At 49.8% G+C, this 18,464-nt stretch overlaps 1 protein-coding gene across 2 annotated transcripts in view; it reads right to left on the reverse strand.

Annotated features, from left to right (window-relative positions):
- The window catches only part of LOC116942267 (dynein axonemal heavy chain 3-like), an 859,832-nt gene that overhangs the window by 800,126 nt on the left and 41,242 nt on the right, over window positions 1-18,464 (reverse strand). For both annotated transcript variants that reach the window (XM_032953964.2, XM_032953963.2), the window contains exon 2: window positions 9,433-9,525. In XM_032953964.2, the coding sequence (XP_032809855.2) occupies window positions 9,433-9,519 (87 nt within the window). In that variant the 5' untranslated portion in view covers window positions 9,520-9,525. The remainder of the gene's footprint in view (window positions 1-9,432; window positions 9,526-18,464) is intronic.

Genomic DNA, 18,464 nt, shown 5'->3' on the forward strand with positions numbered 1-18,464 from the left:
ACTATATATACTACATACGACTATATTACTACATACATTACTATATATTGCTATGTTACGATACGAGTGTATATTTAAGATGTGAGAGTCAATATGAAATATATATAAATGTACATACATGTTTAATAACTGCACAGTAAATGATTCACTAATCACCTGTATATCATAAATACGAATGATTCGAGCTGGGTGAACTCATCGATAGAGATACACAGCCCGCAAATCCATGTCCGCGTGATGGCGGTGGGCGGGGGGTGTGATTTTACTCCTCGCTTCCCACCCCATGCGTGTAGTGAAAGTACCGAGTCACACAAAGTGCGAGTGTGAATCGGGGTTGGTCGCGTATGAGCAGGTCCGCGTACCCTGAGCCCGTATACACACGTGCACACACGTACCATATATATACAGCAACACTCTTGCAAATGCGGAACCGTGGCAGAATGCCAACCAGAGATCTAAAGGCGGTGACTTCAAATCCCATCAGGGATTGACTCATCCCATTACCACTTCAGCGTTTGAGAATAAAAGTCCGAATGCGTAGAAAGTCAATCGCGCCTGTCCAATTGTGAGAACGCGCCTTCACCGTACAGGAATGTGGAAGTTTCCTTCACTCGTTCGGCACCAACACCAGAGAAGAGCACTCTGCACTGCACTCTTTTTAACGGGGAGACAATTTGACTTCGAAAGGAATATTACGGTTTTTTTTCTCACCGGTTAAAAATGTAAGCGTGTTGGTCTACGCTTTGTTGGCATTACTATTACGCGTGTTATTATTGGGCTTGCAATGTAATGTGGTTGTTTACACACGATGCCGTGTGCATATTATTTCTAATAAACCTCGGAACACATCATTTGTCAAAAAAATATTGAAGGCATCAAATACATTTGTTGCGGTAAGCTACTACAAATAATTCAAATGTGCAGGCTCATATTCACACACAGTTCCAATATATGCTAGTCCTCATTAAAGTAAAGGGCATCTCAATGACCAGCTTAGAATAACTTGTTTAAATATCATTACCGTAGCCATTCAACCACAGCATATTTTAAACACTTTTCCCCATATATTAAATTACTAAGTCTTCAACATTTTTCAATGTCAACATGCTGTTGCTAAAGTATGTTTACTTTTCATTCAAAATGTTGTTGGTTACCACAGCATAGTTTTCTGCACTTTTTTTAAAATGAGGTTATAACCATTATTAAGCGTCACATCTTAAGAGTTTATTTTTTGCACTGACATTTGTTTTTGTACTTTGCCACCTTTCAGGATCCAACGTCAAAGATACTTAAGCCTCGTTTCGAGCACCACGGAGAACTGGGTCCTGCTAGCACAAGAGCATCCCAGTTCTGGCCCAGAGACGAACACAATCCTCCCAGCGGCTTTTGGCCAGGCCATCGAACAAAGATGACCACCGCATCACGCACGTTCAGATGCCCTTCCGCGGCCGTCTGGAATACTCTCCCTTCCGATATTAGAAAGCCACTGGAGCTATACGCTAGGCTAAATCTATATTGAAAACTCAATTCATTAGAACTGTTTCTTGTGTTTAGTTTGTTGTCCTTCCTCCGTACCTCCGATTAGCACGGTTGGCTACATATTGTGTGAAAAAAGTTCAACATACTTACAACATACATATGTAGAGGAGTAGAATGGGGAAGTGGCGTCACGTGTGCTGTCCAGTGCGATGACATGACGTCATGCGCTCGGGGCAGCAGAATGACGTCACGGCTCCTCAAGGATAAAGGGAGGACCCGCGTGACGTCAGCGGGGTCGTAGCGAGGGAGTAGGGTCAGAGAAGGGTGGAACGGGAGCCAGGGGCAAGAGAGTAGGGATAGGGGAGAGCACAGTGCCAGGCTAGACGTGGCTGTGCTCCTCGGTCGGCCGTGTTGGCTGATCCCATGGCCGGCGCAGAGGAGACAGCACAGGGCAGCCGGCTGTGTCGGGACCTAGCCCGGGACCCCTAACCCCTGGGAAGTTGTTCACCCCGAGTGTTGTTAAGATTTGTAATAAACCTTTGGCGGAAGCCCTTAACTTACCTCAGCCTCCGAGTGAGTCATCGGGAACTTCTCAACAACCGGTGTCGGAAGTGGTTACGCTGCCGTCGCTATGCCTAAATCGGGCGGGCGGCGTAAGAATCCGCCGGAGGGACGCCGGAAGAGTGCCGACGGCGTCGGGGAGGCTCCGGCTGCGACCCCGGGGCAGTCCGGCGCCCCGGACACGAGCCCCGCGGAGATGGACTCGGCGGGGCAGGAGGTGTCGGCGGCTGGGGGTCCCAGCGCGCCGCCGCCGGTGGCGGGGAGCGACGCCGAGGGGCGGTCGCAGCTGCTCCTGCGGGCGATGGAGCAGCTCACCACCGAGGTGGGAGCGTTGACGCACCCACCCGGCCCACACTCCGAGTTGCACCGGCGGATTCCCGCCGTTTCACCGCCCGCCAATTTGGAATTCGTGGCCATTTTTCACGCGCCGCCGGAGGTGGTGGCCATGTTGGTGGGGGCGCCGCAAGCGGACGCAATTTCCGCTGCGATGCCGGAATCGGCGGCTGTTGTTGCTGCCGCGGTTGCCGCCGCTGCTCCGCACCGTCGCGGCCCCGCGCCCCGCCGTAGTTGCAGGCTTGGCCGCGGACGTCACCGCGGATGCCGCCGCGGCTCCGCACCTCGCCGCGCATGCGGGGTGGGTCGCGGGAGTCACGGTGCCTCCGCATTACGCCACCGCGCCTGCGGGAGGGGCCGCGGGGGCTGCCGCGGCTCAGCACAGGGACGGGGCCGCGGGGCTGGCCGTTGGCGATGCCGCGGCCCCGCACCTCGTCGCGCCTTCAAGGTGGGTCACGGGTGCTAATGCGCCTCCGCATCCCGTCGCGCCTGCGGGGTGGGCGGCGGCCGCTGCTGCACCTCCACACCTCGCCACGTCTACGGCGTGGCCCGGGGGGGCCGCAACGCTGCCGCACCACGCCGCGTCGCGGGAGGTTGCCGCGGCTGTGGGGGCCGCCGCAGTCACACACGCTGGCACCGCAGCTCCATCCGTCGCCGCGCCTGTGGGGTGGCCCGCAGGGGCCACCGCGGGCCCGTGTTATACCGCCGCATCTCCGGCGCGGCCTACGGGGGCCGCAGTGCCACCGCACCTTGCCACGTCTTCGGCGTGGCCTGTGGGTGCCGCAACTCTGCCGCCACTCACCGCGTCTCCGGGGTGGCCCATTGGGGCCGCAACGCTGCCGCACCATGCTGCGCTTGCAGCCCTTGACCGCGCCACTGGTTGGCCTTCCAAGACCGGTTCGACGCGGCGTATATGTCAGTCGGCTGGTCTATGGAGGAGGCATTGTGGGCCCTTCCGACCTGCCTGGACGAGAGGGTGCTGCAGGTCTTCAAGTCCATTTCCCCGATCGATAAGGCTACGCTTCCGGCGGTGTACCTCCGGATGGCCGACGTATTCGAGCCACCGTCCAGTGCGCGCCTGAAGTTTTCGCTACGGCGGCGGAAGGAGGGGGAATCGCTATTGGCCTTCCGCTACTCGCTCCTGGCCCTGGCACAGGCCGCATACCCTGATGTACAGGGCAGGGCGCTGGACTCGATGGCCCTGTAACGGCTACTCGACCTGGCACGTGTGCTGGGGATCGCTTTGTCCATCAATAGCGATCGCCAGATCACGTCATTGGCGGTGGCCAAGAACATCCAGGCACACCTCTCCCTCTGCCAACAGCCCCGGATGGTGGCATGCGCGGGGATCCCGGCGCCAGAAGGGGAGGCCGCCTCTCAGGGTGTGGACACCCTCGCGGCCCTGGCGATGCCCGATCGTCACGGAAGGGGGGCGGGTGGTCGCCGTCCGGAGCAGTGGGGGGGGGGGGGGGGGGGGGGCGGGACCTTCCCGCCCGTAGGACGCTGCCACAGTGACCTGCTTCCGCTGTAGTCAGCAGGGCCACATTGAGCGGGGCTGTAGGAATGCCCCGGGGGCCTTCAGCAAGGGGGCTCCAACTCCTCCCGGACCCTCATCGGCATCGAGCCCGGGGCCCCAGGCGAGTCGCGACGCATCACCCGCGCAGCCGCTGCCCCAATCTCATGCATCTAGCGGGGCTAGGGCCCATCGTCAGGGGGTTGTCCTCGAGGGGCCGGGTGCACCATCATTGTCACCCACTGGATGGCCCAGGCAGACCCACCACTGGAACGCGCTGGCGCATCGGATGGTGGCGGAAGCTGTCGGCTCCTCAGCGTTGGCGGGTTGCGTGCAGGGTGTACAATTTCGCCTCTTAGTGGATACGGAGGCGTCTGCCACCATTATTTCAGAGGCCGTTTTCGAGCTGCTACCCCGCAGCATCGGTCCGTTAAGGCCAGTTCGTGGGGCTTGTGTCGCCGCGAACGGCAGCAGTTTGGGCATATTGGACCACGTTATAGCGTCGGTTCGGGTTGACGAGATTGAGTTAGCCGGGCCTATTTTGGTCTCCAAGACCTTGGCAGTTCCATGCCTCTTGGGGACCGACTTTTTGTCTAGAATGCCTATTCGAATTCTCGTTGACCAGGGCTGTGTGGAAATGCCTTCAGGGAGGCGTCTGAAATTCCTACAATCGCCTACCGTAATGTCTCCCTTGGTTGCCAGTGTGCGGGCCTTGAATAGGGCGGTGGTGACCGTGCCGCCGACGTCACAAATCTTGCTACCCCTTAGGTTACGTAGACCGCTCGAAGGGGGCTCCACGGAGACAGGTATCCTCCTGTCCCCGTCGAGTTACTTTTCAAGGACGAAGGGATTGGTGGGCGCCTTGACGGCCGTGTCGAGGGACCAGGACCTTTTTCTGCAGGTCCTCAATTCGGGGCCCGCGCCGATCGTAATCCCGGCTGGCACCGTCCTGGTGCACGCGACCCCGGCTCCCCCACCCAAGAGCGCTGCCCTGGATGGAGGAATCGTGGCGGGCGTGATGCGCGCGGGGGACTCCGACCCAACGTGGATTGCCATGTTTTGCGACGAGAATGTCACGTTGTCCACCGGGGAGCGTCAGCAACTCCGCGAACTCATCGAGAGGTTCACCGATGTGTTTAGCCAAAGTAAGTTTGATCTGGGTCGCACTACTCTTTTGGAACACCACATAGATACGGGCGACTCAGTTCCTATTCGACTTAATTCCCACCGCTTTAGCCCTGCGGAAAAGGAGCATGTCCGCTCGGCTGTCGATGAAATGTTGGCGGCGAACATCGTCTCCCCTTCTACTAGCCCTTGGGGTGCCCCCATTGTGCTAGTCAAGAAACGGGACGGGAGTCTCCGGTTCTGCGTCAATTTCCGTAAATTGAACAAAATCTCGGTGGCTGATGCATAGCCATTGCTTCGCATGGATGATTTCCTGGATGCCCTCTCGGGCGCGCGGTTCTTTTTGACTCTAGATTTGCTCTCCGGCTTCTGGCAATTGCCGCTGGACGAAGCCTCTAGACCCAAGACAGCGTCCGCACGCCCCAGGGGTTGTTCGAGTTCTATCGGCTTCCTATGGGTCTTCATTCGGCCCCAGCCACCTTCCAGCGTCTCATGGAGATGATGTTGGCGGGGCTGCAGTGGGAGTCTTGTTTAATCTACTTGGATGACGTTATTGTTTTTGAGTGTATGTTTGACGAGCACTTGCAACGCCTTGAGGCTGTGTTCGCCAAGATGCTTGCTGCCGGCTTGAAATTTAAACCCCAAAAATGCCATTTGCTATAACCATCGGTGAAGTATTTGGGACACATTGCTAGTGCGTCAGGTGTCGCCACGGACCCAGAGAAAACGGCTTGTGTCCGGACATGGTCGACTCCCACATCTGTCGTGGAGGTGCGTAGCTTCGTCGGCTTTGCATAGTACTATCGCCGGTTTGTCCGCGATTTTGCGACAATTGCGAAGCCACTGCATGCCCTTTTCGCCAAAGGCCAAAAGTTTCACTGCGGCGCGGAGAAAGAGGCTGCTTTTGTGATGCTTCGCACGGCCTTGGCGGATGCGCTGCCCTTGGGGTACCCCGATTTCTCGAAACCATTTCTGCTCGACACCAATGGCACCTGCACTGGCGGCGGACGCCACATGGGGAAGCGGGCCGGTAGCGCATACCCGTTCGAGGGGGATGCGGCTCCGGTGATGGCCTTGGTGGCCGTTCATAAGGCCCCAGCCCCCGGTGCCCGCTCGGCACTGCCGGCCGGAAGAAGCCGTCGGACTTTTCTTTTATTACTATATTTTTTTTCCCGTTCGTTCTGTTGTTGTTGTTGTTACTGTGGTGCCTGGGATGCCGTGCTGCCCTAAGGTTGGGGTTCTTCTAGCAGCCGGTTTTACCTTCGGGCACGTGCACACTTAGTTGTTCGGCCTTCGATGGGGGGGTTGGGCCCCGCTGGCGTGGTGGTTGCAGCCGGGTCGGCTGTTTTTTTTTCACGGGGGGGGGGGGGGTAATGTAGAGGAGTAGAATGGAGAAGTGGTGTCACGTGTGCTGTCCAGTGCGATGACGTGACGCCATGCGCTTGGGGCAGCAGAATAACGTCACGGCTCCTCAAGGATAAAGGGGGGACCCCGTGACGTCAGCGGGGTCGTAGCGAGGGAGTAGGGTGGGAGAAGGGTGGAACGGGGAGCCAGGGGCAAGAGGATAGGGATAGGGGAGAGCACAGTGCCAGGCTGGACGTGGCTGTGCTCCTCGGTCGGCCGTGTTGGTTGATCCCACAGCCGGCGCAGAGGAGACAGCACAGGGCAGCCGGCTGTGTCGGGACCTAGCCCAGGACCCCTAACCCCTGGGAAGTTGTTCACCCCTGTGGGTCGTTAAGATTTGTAATAAACCTTTGGTGGAAGCCCTTAACTTACCTCAGCCACGAAAGTGAGTCGTCGGGAACTTCTCAACACATACATACACAGCAAGGCTCAGATTCTGTTATGCTCAATGAGCTCCACCACTCCCACTCTGTCCCCTATGCACCTCTTGATCATTTCTTTGTCAGTGGGCAAACGTACAAATCAGCAGGGGATCAAATACTTTTTTTCCCTCACTGTATGCCATACACAATTGAGTCACTTGCGGTGGAATTTTCTACTTTTAGCAAATGACGATAGAACACAATCTCCTACTTGTTTCGAGTGACATCACCGGACCTTTGATTTCCACTGCGAAGCAGGGGGCACTATGGTAGTGAGATGTTAACTACCTCACCTGGTGCGCAGGAGGTCGTGGGTTCGATCCTGACCCTGACACCTGTATATTTGGAGTTTGCATTGTCTCCCCATGGTCACGTGATCTTTTCTCCGGGTCCTCCTGTTTTTCCCTCCTCATTTAGAATCAACACGCATTTAGAGGTATTTGGTTGCTATACATGTCCATGTGATTGCCACTTCGTTGAGCTATCATTTGTGACCAGGTCACTTCTGAAAACGAGCTATATAGCTGAGTGGGCCTGACCTGGTAAAATAAAAAATGTTCAGTATTCATAGTTTAGTTTTAGATCGTAAGTATTTTACTTTTAATAAACCCGCGGTAATAACCAGGGCGGTCTTCCGGATTTGAATCGTGGATCTTTGCAAACAGGCAGTGAACGCGCTACTGCTATTGGCCGATTCAAACACCGTGTCAACCCGGTTCCCAGGGGTTTTGTGGAAACGCGGCATGACAAGTGTGCCAATGGGATTCCAACTGGGAATATGAAAGCGAATAGGCAACTCGTACCACTGTTCTCGTTCGTGAGATGCTATGATGACATTCATGTTTTACCTCTTAATATCCAGGCTCGCAGCTTTAAATCATCCTTGGAAACGCGCAATGTTGAGCCATTGTTGGCTTGTGGTTGCAATGTGAGTCATCAGAACACTTTTTGAGCCTTCACATACTTTGCAAGATTCCACAATGCAATGCACATCGTGACTGCCCACGCTGCAGTACAATTGCTCTTTCCCTCTTGAAGTTGCCAGGGATATGAGCAGCTTCCTGAATGTCCTTGTGGGTAAAATTATTACGGTTTCTATGATTCTTTGGCTGTGCGGCTATGAGGAAAAGGCATCCGTAATTCAAATTCCACTCGGATGTCTCCCAAATTACATACAGCAGTAAAAAATGCAGTCCCCCCAGAATAATTATACAATTCCCCCTTTTTTTTAAGCGCACATTTGCATGTCAACTTCACACGTGTCGGATGGCCTAAAACGCAGCGCAAGTATACATCAAAGGCATATTTTTGAATGCACGTGCACAAAGGTGATCGGCAAGAAGACCACGCAGTGCTCTCTGGGCCTCGTGTTGCCACATTGAGCAGGTTCACACAAAGTCAATGCACACAATAGGTTAAACACGAACCATTGCGACCTAACATTTAAAGTTAAATATAGAGCTGCTGCAACCATCGATTACTGAATTAATTTATTAATTATTCAACTATTGCGCCATTACACTGATTAAATAGCAAACAATTAGCATATCGGACATACAGTACCCTGGCGTCTACAAACTAAGTTGCCTCTGTGGTAGTAGTTACATTGGAGAAACCAAACGACATATCTCGGACCGCATTCGTGAACACAAAGCAGACCTGAAACACGGTAGGATCAACACCTCGGCCGTGGCAGATCACTGTTATAATTCAGTAGGCTCACATGACATTGACTTCTCCAAGACAGAGGTTCTCTGCAAGCCATCTGGCTACCATGAGAGATTCGTTCATGAGGCTATCCACATATACAAACACAGAGACAATTTCAACCGAGAAGATGGATTCTGGCTTAGCAATCATTGGAAGAATTTGATAAACCATTTCGGGTCTTAATTGATTGTTCACGCTTACGGTGGCTTTCAGACCGCATTCCATTCTCGTCGTCTCCCCCCTCCTCTTTTCCGAACATAGATGGACTCGTCCACCTGAATAACTGCCAAATCGCTCTTCGTGGTGCTAACGTAAAAAAAAACCCACTTTTTTCAAATTTTCTTGCTGTGGTTTTCACACCTGATGATGATTGCTTGTGTTGCAGTCGAAACGTCGTGAGAATTTTTTTGTTTTATATTTTTATTATTTAATTGTTTCCCTTCTACGTGACTTTACCGAAAGAACCAAGAATTATGTGGAGAGCCTTAAAAACAGCAGAGCCTGAGCCTTAAGATGCTTTTTAGAACGTTTAACAGACTCAGGTTCCGTGATGGAGCGAGTAAGGAAATTCCACAATCGCGGAGCTTGGCCGCAAAGAGTTTCATCTCACATATGACAAAAGTGTGGTCTTTGGAAAAATCAGGAGAGCAATATCAGAACATTTAAGTTTTCACAGTGGAATAAAAAAAATGTAAGCTGATCAGTGAGATGTTTAGGAGAGAGCTGGCGCAGCCCGGGGAAGCGTTCATCCAGCAGTGGATTGACTACGATTGTTGTTGTTGATGATGATGATCTGTTCCAGCACGAAATTAAATGGCTGGCTCACGTTGCTCAACTGCTCGAGTGAAGTAGGTACCGTGGACACGGCAGCCTCTCCGTCTTTACCTGCGGCAGGCCGAGAGGTGGCAGCTGCGTGGCCGCGTGTGGCCGGGACCCGTGTCTGTTTGGGCTGACCTTCTCCAGGCTCGACATCGGAGGCTGTGGGGGAGACACGGACACACAGCACACATGGACACACAGCACACACGGACACACAGCACACACGGACACACAGCACACACGGACACACAGCACACACGGACACACAGCACACACACCGCACACACACCGCACACATCGGTGTCACTCAAATGCACACCACCAATTGGGAGTGGATATTGGGGTTCGGAGCAATTGTTTTCCACGTCTAAAGCGTTCACAATTACCGAACTGAAACGGCTGTGGTTTATTTCTGAAAGGCATTGTACAAGCTAACAATCGCAAGTCAAAAAGGCTGCAATGGACAATGGGCAAGTCTTTCCTCTTTTTTGGTGGTCCAGAGTCAGCGTTGGAAGGCTATAGGTCAAATAAAATGTTAGTTGGCCCTTACGTTAAAACAAAAAAAATGTTTTTAGGAACGTCCATGGAGTTTTCCTCTTTCAAATATGACAAGAAATCCCGAATCCTAATCCGAGCATTATTATTAGACCAGCAACAACATTGCAAAGTCAATGTTTAACAACTATGCAGTTGCGGGGGGGGGAAACAACGATGTCATTACACAGCGCCCTCTACTCGACGATCCGTGTTATGGCACGAGGGTGGAACAACGCGAGACCCAAACATCCCCAGCTGCAATAACAGGGGTTTTCCCCTTTTCTCTGGCAACAAAACTGAAACCTTATTACAAGGATTCATGTCTGCATTAACCACAATACCTGCAGTCAAAATGCAAACAAAAAAACATACTATGATCATATACGCATTGTCCTTGAAACTGATTGGTCCACACCAAGGGACGGCTTTCTTTTGAGCCTCGACCCAATTGGTGCTCGACCACATGACGCCCGAAGGCGTACAGCTCAAAGACAATGCACTATCAAAGTAATGAGGGCTCGGGGTGAGCATGTACATCATTAGACCTCCTTTGCCAGTACCAAAATGTAATAATAGGTTTTTCCCCTTTTTTCTGGCAACAAAACTGAAACCTTTTTACGAGGATTCATGTCTGCATTAACCACAATACCTGCAGTCAAAATGCAAACAAAAAACAAGGACAATGCATATTTGATCATAGTATGTTTTTTGTTTGCATTTTGACTGCAGGTATTGTGGTTAATGCAGACATTAATCCTCGTAAAAAGGCTTCAGTTTTGTTGCCAGAAAAAAGGGGAAACCCCCTATTATTACAATTTGGTACTGGCAAAGGAGGTCTAATGATGTAGATGCTCATCCCCAGCTGCCTTCGATATTCCTCCTCAAAGACATCGGTGCAACCATCAACTGCATTGCGAACATCGGCAGGCCAATGCGCACATCTGGCTCGTGCATGGAAAATTAAACGCGAGCCACGGTAGTCGTGGGACTGAAATTAAAACGATAAAAAAAATATTTTACCAGGTAAGGCCCACTGAGCAATAAAAGCTCTCTTTCAGAAGAGACCTGGCAACAAATGATAGCTCAACGAAGTGGCTTATCACGTGGAAATGTATAGCAGTCGAATACCATAAAAGCATGTTGATTCTATATTCTTGGTTCTTTCGGTAAAGTCAACGTGACTTTACCGAAAGAACCAGGAATATGAATCACTGCAGTCACGAAAGCTTTAAATCAAAATTCATGTTGATTCTAATTGTGGAGGGGAAAACCGGAAGGTGGAGATAAATCCACGCAACCACAGGGGGAGCGGGGGGGAGAGACATGCAAACTCCAAATACACAGGCATCAGGGTCGAACCTACGAACTCCTGCATACCAGGCGAGGTAGCTAGCATCTCACCACTGTGGTGACTGTGGCCATGTCACCAAAACCGCGGACCCTAAAGGAAACAACCGGAGTCTGCGCTCCTTCAACGGAGGAGGAATAGCAAAACTACACGAACTCTCAGCCGAAGCCCTCCCGCCATGGTCAACAGACCTCAGCATTGCCATTTAGCTCCCGAACACTTTGCCAATTGCAAGGAGGGAACAGAATGTTGAAGTTTGCACTAAAGATCCCCCGTAAACCACGGAGTTGGCCCCCTGTGACGACTGTCGCTAAGACCCCCTGAACTGCACCACCACCCCTCCGCGCTCCTCCCAGAGGACGCTCTGCGTGTGTCCCCTGCGAAGGGGGCCCCTTCCTGACCTCATTCGCAACCTGAACATGACGTTTTCTTGCCACGAATGAACCGCAATGCCTCGCCGTGTAAACCATCATCACGCGAACTCCGCTCATCCTTGCAGCAGGGGCTTTAGGACAGCCATCGAACAAAGACGGCGGTCACCGCGTTGTGCGCGTTCAGATGCGCTTCTGCGGCCGTCTGGAACGCTCTCCCTTCTAATATTAGGCAGGACCTTTAAATCGTTTAGATTGAGAACTAATTTCTTTAAAACTGTTTTTTTGTGTGTTTAGTTTGAGTCCTTCCCACCGCACCTCCGATTAGCATGGTTGGCTACGTACGGTGCGAAAGAATTTCAACATACAGTCCATACATTTCCGCTTGTTATGGAGTTGTGCGGTCGGAGCCCAGCAGTTACCCTGGTTAACACTGCGGGAGTTGAACCAAACAACAGTGCATCCATCTGTTTCACAGTCCACGTGTGATATCCATATTTTCCAAGTTGTCAAATGTATTACAAATGACCCAATTGAATACATATTTTTTGATGTATTTTTTACAGCGAATTTTCATAACAAAATGAATACGTAGGCAACATTCATGTTTCCGTCTCTCCACGTAAAAAAAAAAGTTTAGTATTTTTACAAAACCTGACAGTACTGATGAGGCACTGAATGTCGAAACCCATCCAGTGTTTGCTTGTACTGCTGCTGATATGATGCATTGCAAGAAGGCCTTGGAGCTGATGGGTTGTGTTAAAAAAAAAACATTTGTGTATTCTGTGTGGAGAGAGGTATATGCATACTGTGTACGAACGCGACAGTGTCTGCTTGTCTATTTTGTTAATTGGGTAAAGTGGCATCGCAACATCGCCGCCTACTGAGCAAATCCTGCAATAATAATGTGAAACGTACGTGTAAATCAATGTCTTTCGCGGAGCGCGCTTGAGAATCGCGTGTTTGTAGGCGCGTTGAACTTCTGTCGCGCCCGGTACGTAAGCCAACCGTCCTCAATCGCAGGTGCGGGTAAGTTATGCAAATGCAATGCCATTGAGACGCCTCTGTCTTTCTGGAGCACGCGGTAGCAGCCCACTGCAATACCTGGGTTCCAGGGGGTTATTTGTTCGCGGTGGCATCCATTCGTCGTGTGCTCCAGGCGAATAATTGGCTCTCGTCCATAGACTTAAAGGACGCCTACCTGAAGCTAATGCAGTGACCCGAATGGTACAAATAACACGAGTCAAGAAACAATACAGAAGCCACCGTGTAGATGTTTGGGGTTGCGCTGTACACAGCTCTCCGATGTGTTCCCAGGTTGTACCACGTGATGTCTGGCGGGAAGCCCGACGTTTCACTCCACGTGCTTCTAGTTCAGCTCCTAAAGAAGTTGTCCCAGTATGCGGAGCGAAACGTTGGACATTGTGCCAAACTACACGCGGCAAGACTCAAAAATACATCTGGCAGCCGAACAATACAAATGAGATGGTGATAGTGACAATGAAATGTTTTTTTTAAACAAATCACACCTCAAAAGCGTGACAATTTATCACGTTGTAAATTGTCACATGCCTCCAAAATGTAGGTGTTTTGGGTTAGATCGCGTAAATATATAAATGTGCCGTGAAACCCGCCACCACCCGACACAGCCAATTAGTAAGGGTTGCCACGTAAACAGAACGTGCCAATTAGTTTCTAGTACAGCACACCGGTGTGTTGGAGAGCCAAGACACAACATTTACAATCTTGAGTACATTTTGCCAGTAATTACAACCAGCTTCCAACACACTGGTGTGCTGTACTAGTGACGAATTGGCACGTTCTGTTTACGTGACAAACCCCTTACTAATTGGCTGTGTCGGGTGGTGGCGGGTTTAACGACGCATTTACATTTACGCAATCTAACCCTGAAAACAAAAACCTGTATTACGGATGATATTGGTCGCGAAAGCCTCCTGCGTGTCAAACTGTCACATACCTCATGACAACCCATTGTGGGAAGTCAAACAGTGCGTTTTGCTGCAGAGGGACTGGAAATTCCTACCACCGGCTCAAGTGCTTCCCGCGTGCCGCCTTCCCTTGGAGCGAGGGAGGAGGCAACTTTGACTTTGCTACGTTCTTTGATATTTAAGCAGCGAGCAAAGAGCGGCCGTGACCCCGCCAACTCCGTGCGGACGACAGAACCCCGAGATCACATGGGGGGGGGGGGGGGGGGGGGAAACAGCCCGCGCTGATGGCACCGCAGAAACTATTATATAGAGTCTTTTCAAAGATATCATCTGCTGGGATGCCCCCCCCCCCCCCGGCCAACGCGAGGCACGGCGCTCCGCTGTCTGTCGGCGTTCCGGAAGGGACGTGCCTCGACTCCCGACAGCAAAGTCTGGCGGGCGGAGGGGGCATAATTGGCGATGGGAAGTAAATAAATAAATAAACTGCGCCTGAGGCATTTTGTTGTTGTTGTTGTTGTTGGCAGCAATGAGACCCAAGCTGAGGCATCATAACACCCTGGGAGTGCTGAGACTGCGTGACCCAAGGCGGAACAGAAATGCAGGGAAGATAGCGGATACGAAGCTGCAATGCACGCGCCTTGAGTCTCGCCTCGATTTTGCCTTTTTGGACGAGGGTCCTGTTTGAGTAAGAGGCGAGAGGCTCACGTGAACAACCAGCTACTAATGTCATGACACAAATACGAATGAGGTTTTAGCCTTTCTGGCAATAAAGCAGAAGGCATACTCTTTGGTTATTAGGTAAAGTCACATAGGTGTAAAATAAAACAAAATAAATCACGACGTTTCGGGCGCAACACAAGCGTCCGTCATCAGGTGGGAAAGCGTGGTCTGCTGCTGAGGCCGACTGTTTTAAAAGGTTTGAAACGGGTGTAGCTCAAGGGTTATAAAGAAGTGACCGGGGCTAGTGATGTTAATGTGAGGGATTAGCATGTAAAAGTAAGCTAGGAGAGCGGCCTCCTAGACGAGATGAAAACAGAAGGTGTTAAGATGTTCAAACACCAATAAGATACATTTTGCAAGGCATCAAATCTGCATTAACCATACATACTAGTGGTAAAGCATGCAAACAAAAACGATCTGATAAAATGTTCATTGCCTTTGAAACTGATTGGCCTACACCAGACAACCTTCGTTATGGCCTTGTCTTACCAGTGTTTTATACTCTTCGGGTCTTTACAGAAAGGGTAAAACCTATTCTTATTTTTCAGAATATTTGATGCTAGCAAAAAGGTCCCACAGATATAACCAGCGACTAATGCTCGTACCAGGTCGATCGCTGGCGCTCTCCAAGGTTCTGCTCGTGCCAAACTGCAGATTCCTCTTCACGATGTAAAATGTTGTTTTGCTCTCAGCGCTTGCATTTATTTGGGACTTAATTAGGGTGAGCGCGTACACGAGGGTGAGAGAGACGAGTGTTGTACTCGGGCACAGGAAGCTCGCAAATCCTTTGCGTAATAATAACAAATAGACACGAATTGGGCTTTGTGTCCTCGCAAAGGAAAAATCAGGCAACCGCCATTCCAATTCTTCCAGTTTGGCTGCCCAAAATCGATCACACGCGTTGCTGTGTATGATACACCGGTTTTCACAGCAATAGCGTATTTCCCAAATACGATGCATCAGTAGTGATTGAAGCCTTTCGTTAAACTAGGCGATCGTCCTATCAGACGTAATGTCAAGCAATTGGGTGCAAGATGAACTGACAAGAATGTATAACATCCAATAAACAAGAGCGCGTGACATTAAATAAATAAAATGCCCCAATGCATATGGTAACTTTCGTCAAAAAAATAATTTGTTTGACACCCGCTTAAAACAAATAAACGCACAGCTAACCCACGCGCGACACATCAAAATCAATCTCGCCAGCCATTCTTGCCCCTGCGACTGCATTCAATCCAATCATACACGACTTGTTTCACACGTAGTAGGAGGCTTATAGCAAACCAACATCATCCATGATACAGGTTTTTTGGGTTAGATCGTGTAACCATGTGTCGTTAAACCCGCCACCACCCGACACAGCCAATTAGTACTAGTAACGATTTGGCATGTTCTGTTTACGTGACAAATCTTACTAATTGACTGTGTCGGGTGGTGGCAGATTTAACGACACATTTATATATTCATGCGATCAAACCAAAAAAAACTGTATCGTGGACAACACACTACCTCCAACGATCCAGACAGATTCATAGATGATTTTACATTTTGTATGAAAACCCCCCAAAAATATATATTTATAGGGGATATTAAGAATCGCCACAGTGGCGGCCATGTGATGAAGTCTGAGGGAGTGTCGCCCCGGAGAGACGGGGCCGTGAAATCATCTCGCGTGCAGACTCCAGGAAGGGGCAGCAACATCGCAGAGGCAGCAGCGGCTTGGCGCGGCCTTCATCCAGCAGTGGGTTGAGCATGGCTGATGATGACAGCGAAAATGGAGAAATATCCCAACAACAAATCCCCATCATGTAGACTTCTCCGATGGGAAGTCCGGACAAGGCATCGGTGAGAGACGCTTAGAGGTTTGGAAATTAGGTGCAGCGATTTTGCTGTGACTGGTCCCACCTGAAGATGGAAGCTTGCTTTGCCTCCGAAACGTCGTGTTTTAATTGTTTCTTTTATTTTATTTCAATTTATTTTAATTTGTTTTACCTACGTGACTTTACCGAATAGAACCAAAGAGTATAAATTAAATATTGTTTTCCCTACACTTCCTTCATATTTTTCGTGGGTTGTCAATAAATGGACTACCCTAGAGAATACTCTATAACACATTCCCATCAACATGAAAATGGTCATATAAATACCATGGGAATGAATTGCAGCGAAGACAAAACGAAATGAAGGTGATAGAGTATTTCACATATTGCTGTATAAACAAACATTTAATCTGATTGGGGGAAAAAAAAACATAACTACAAATCACACTTATCATTGACGGCAACAATGTCCACATCGGATTGGGAACATGTAGACAATATGACTGCCTCTTCAGCTGCTACTATGTCGACCAAATGTAAGGAAAACCTGATTTCCAAATTTAACCTCCTCTTCAACAAAAGACCGGACCCACACACCAAAAAGTTAGACGTAAACAAAGTCGTAATTAATCGCAGTAACAGTTCTATTTCCGATGGTCTGAAATCCGTTTTAGCTAAAGGTCTAAACTTTGCAGTCACACCTAAACACATACCAGTTAATGATATAATTGCCCAAGTAGACGTTGCTCTCAGGGGCCTGGGTCACATCGCTGCAGACGTAGCAAGATCTGAAATCGCTGCAACCCTCAAAAACGCTAAGATGCCAGCTAGCAACCTCAGCAAAGATGAGCGTTTTGAATTATATAAATTAAAAAAGAGGAATGATATTGTAGTCCTCTCAGCTGACAAAGGCAATGCTACTGTCATCATGGATAAAATAGAATACAACAACAAAATTAAAGAATTACTCGACGATGGTAGTTATACAAAAATAAAAAGAGATCCCACCAACAGCCTCGTCACACAAACCAACAAAATAATTTCTGATTCATCCGCATTAATTGATCAATCTAAACAGTTTTCGTTGAAACCTTCTGCTGCCAGGCCACCAAGATTATACGGCTTACCAAAAATACATAAAGTAGATACACCCCTTCGTCCCATAGTCTCTACTATCGGCTCCCCCACCTACAAACTAGCTCGTTTTTTGTCTGAAATCCTGCGTCCTTTCACTGGAAAGATCACCTCTGCGGTACAAAATTGTACTCACCTGGTATCGACAATCAAGGGTATTTCCCTGTCCCCAGACGACCTGCTTGTCAGTTTTGATGTAGTTTCCTTATTCACCAAGGTTCCTGTACCTGACACCATTGCAATCATTGAAGACTTGGTTCATCAAGGACTAAACACTGAGGTACCCCCCCTGGTGAGACACTGTTTAACCAATACATACTTCACTTGGAATGGAACTTTCTACAAACAAACTGAGGGCACCCCAATGGGCTCCCCCCTTTCTCCAGTTATAGCTAACATTTTCATGGAGAAATTTGAGACTGACGCCATCCAGACTGCCACTCTGCGCCCAACCTTATGGAAGAGGTACGTGGATGACACTTTTGTCATCTGGCCACATGGCCGGCCTGCTCTAGACCAATTCTTCGACCACATCAATTCCATACACCCAGCCATCAGATTTACCATGGAAGTCGAAATCGATGGCAAGATACCTTTTTTGGATGTCCTAATTAAAAAGAGACCTGATGGTTCAATGAGCCACTCTGTCTACAGGAAAGCTACCCATACGGATGCTTATCTGAAACCGGATTCCCACCACCATCCATCACAGAAGAATTCTCTCATCAAGACTCTGTATCATAGAGCCCAATGCATATCCGACCAGAAACACATAAGCAGTGAACTCAAGCACGTACACCAAGCTCTTAGGGCTAATGGTTACTCCGACTATACAATCTGCAAAGCTATCACTCAAACCATGAAGAAGAACCCTCTTGAGGAGCCTTTCAAAACCATCACTTTACCCTACATTGCGGGGATCACAAAAAAGATCTCCAAAATCTTGAATAAACACAAGATTCAGGTCCGTTTCAACACATTACATAAAATCCGTGATCTGGTTCCGTCTGTAAAAGATGTGATTCCGGACATACAATACCCTGGTGTCTACAAACTAAGTTGCCTCTGTGGTAGTAGTTACATTGGAGAAACCAAACGCCATGTCTCGGACCGCATTCGTGAACACAAAGCAGACCTTAAACAAGGTAGGACCAACACCTCGGCCGTGGCAGATCATTGTTCTAATTCAGTAGGCTCACATGCCATTGACTTTTCC

Source organism: Petromyzon marinus, chromosome 14 (assembly GCF_048934315.1).
Source record: "Petromyzon marinus isolate PM22_M1 ecotype Great Lakes invasive population chromosome 14, UKy_Petmar_22M1.pri1.0, whole genome shotgun sequence".
NCBI classification, from domain to species: Eukaryota; Metazoa; Chordata; class Hyperoartia; order Petromyzontiformes; family Petromyzontidae; genus Petromyzon; species Petromyzon marinus.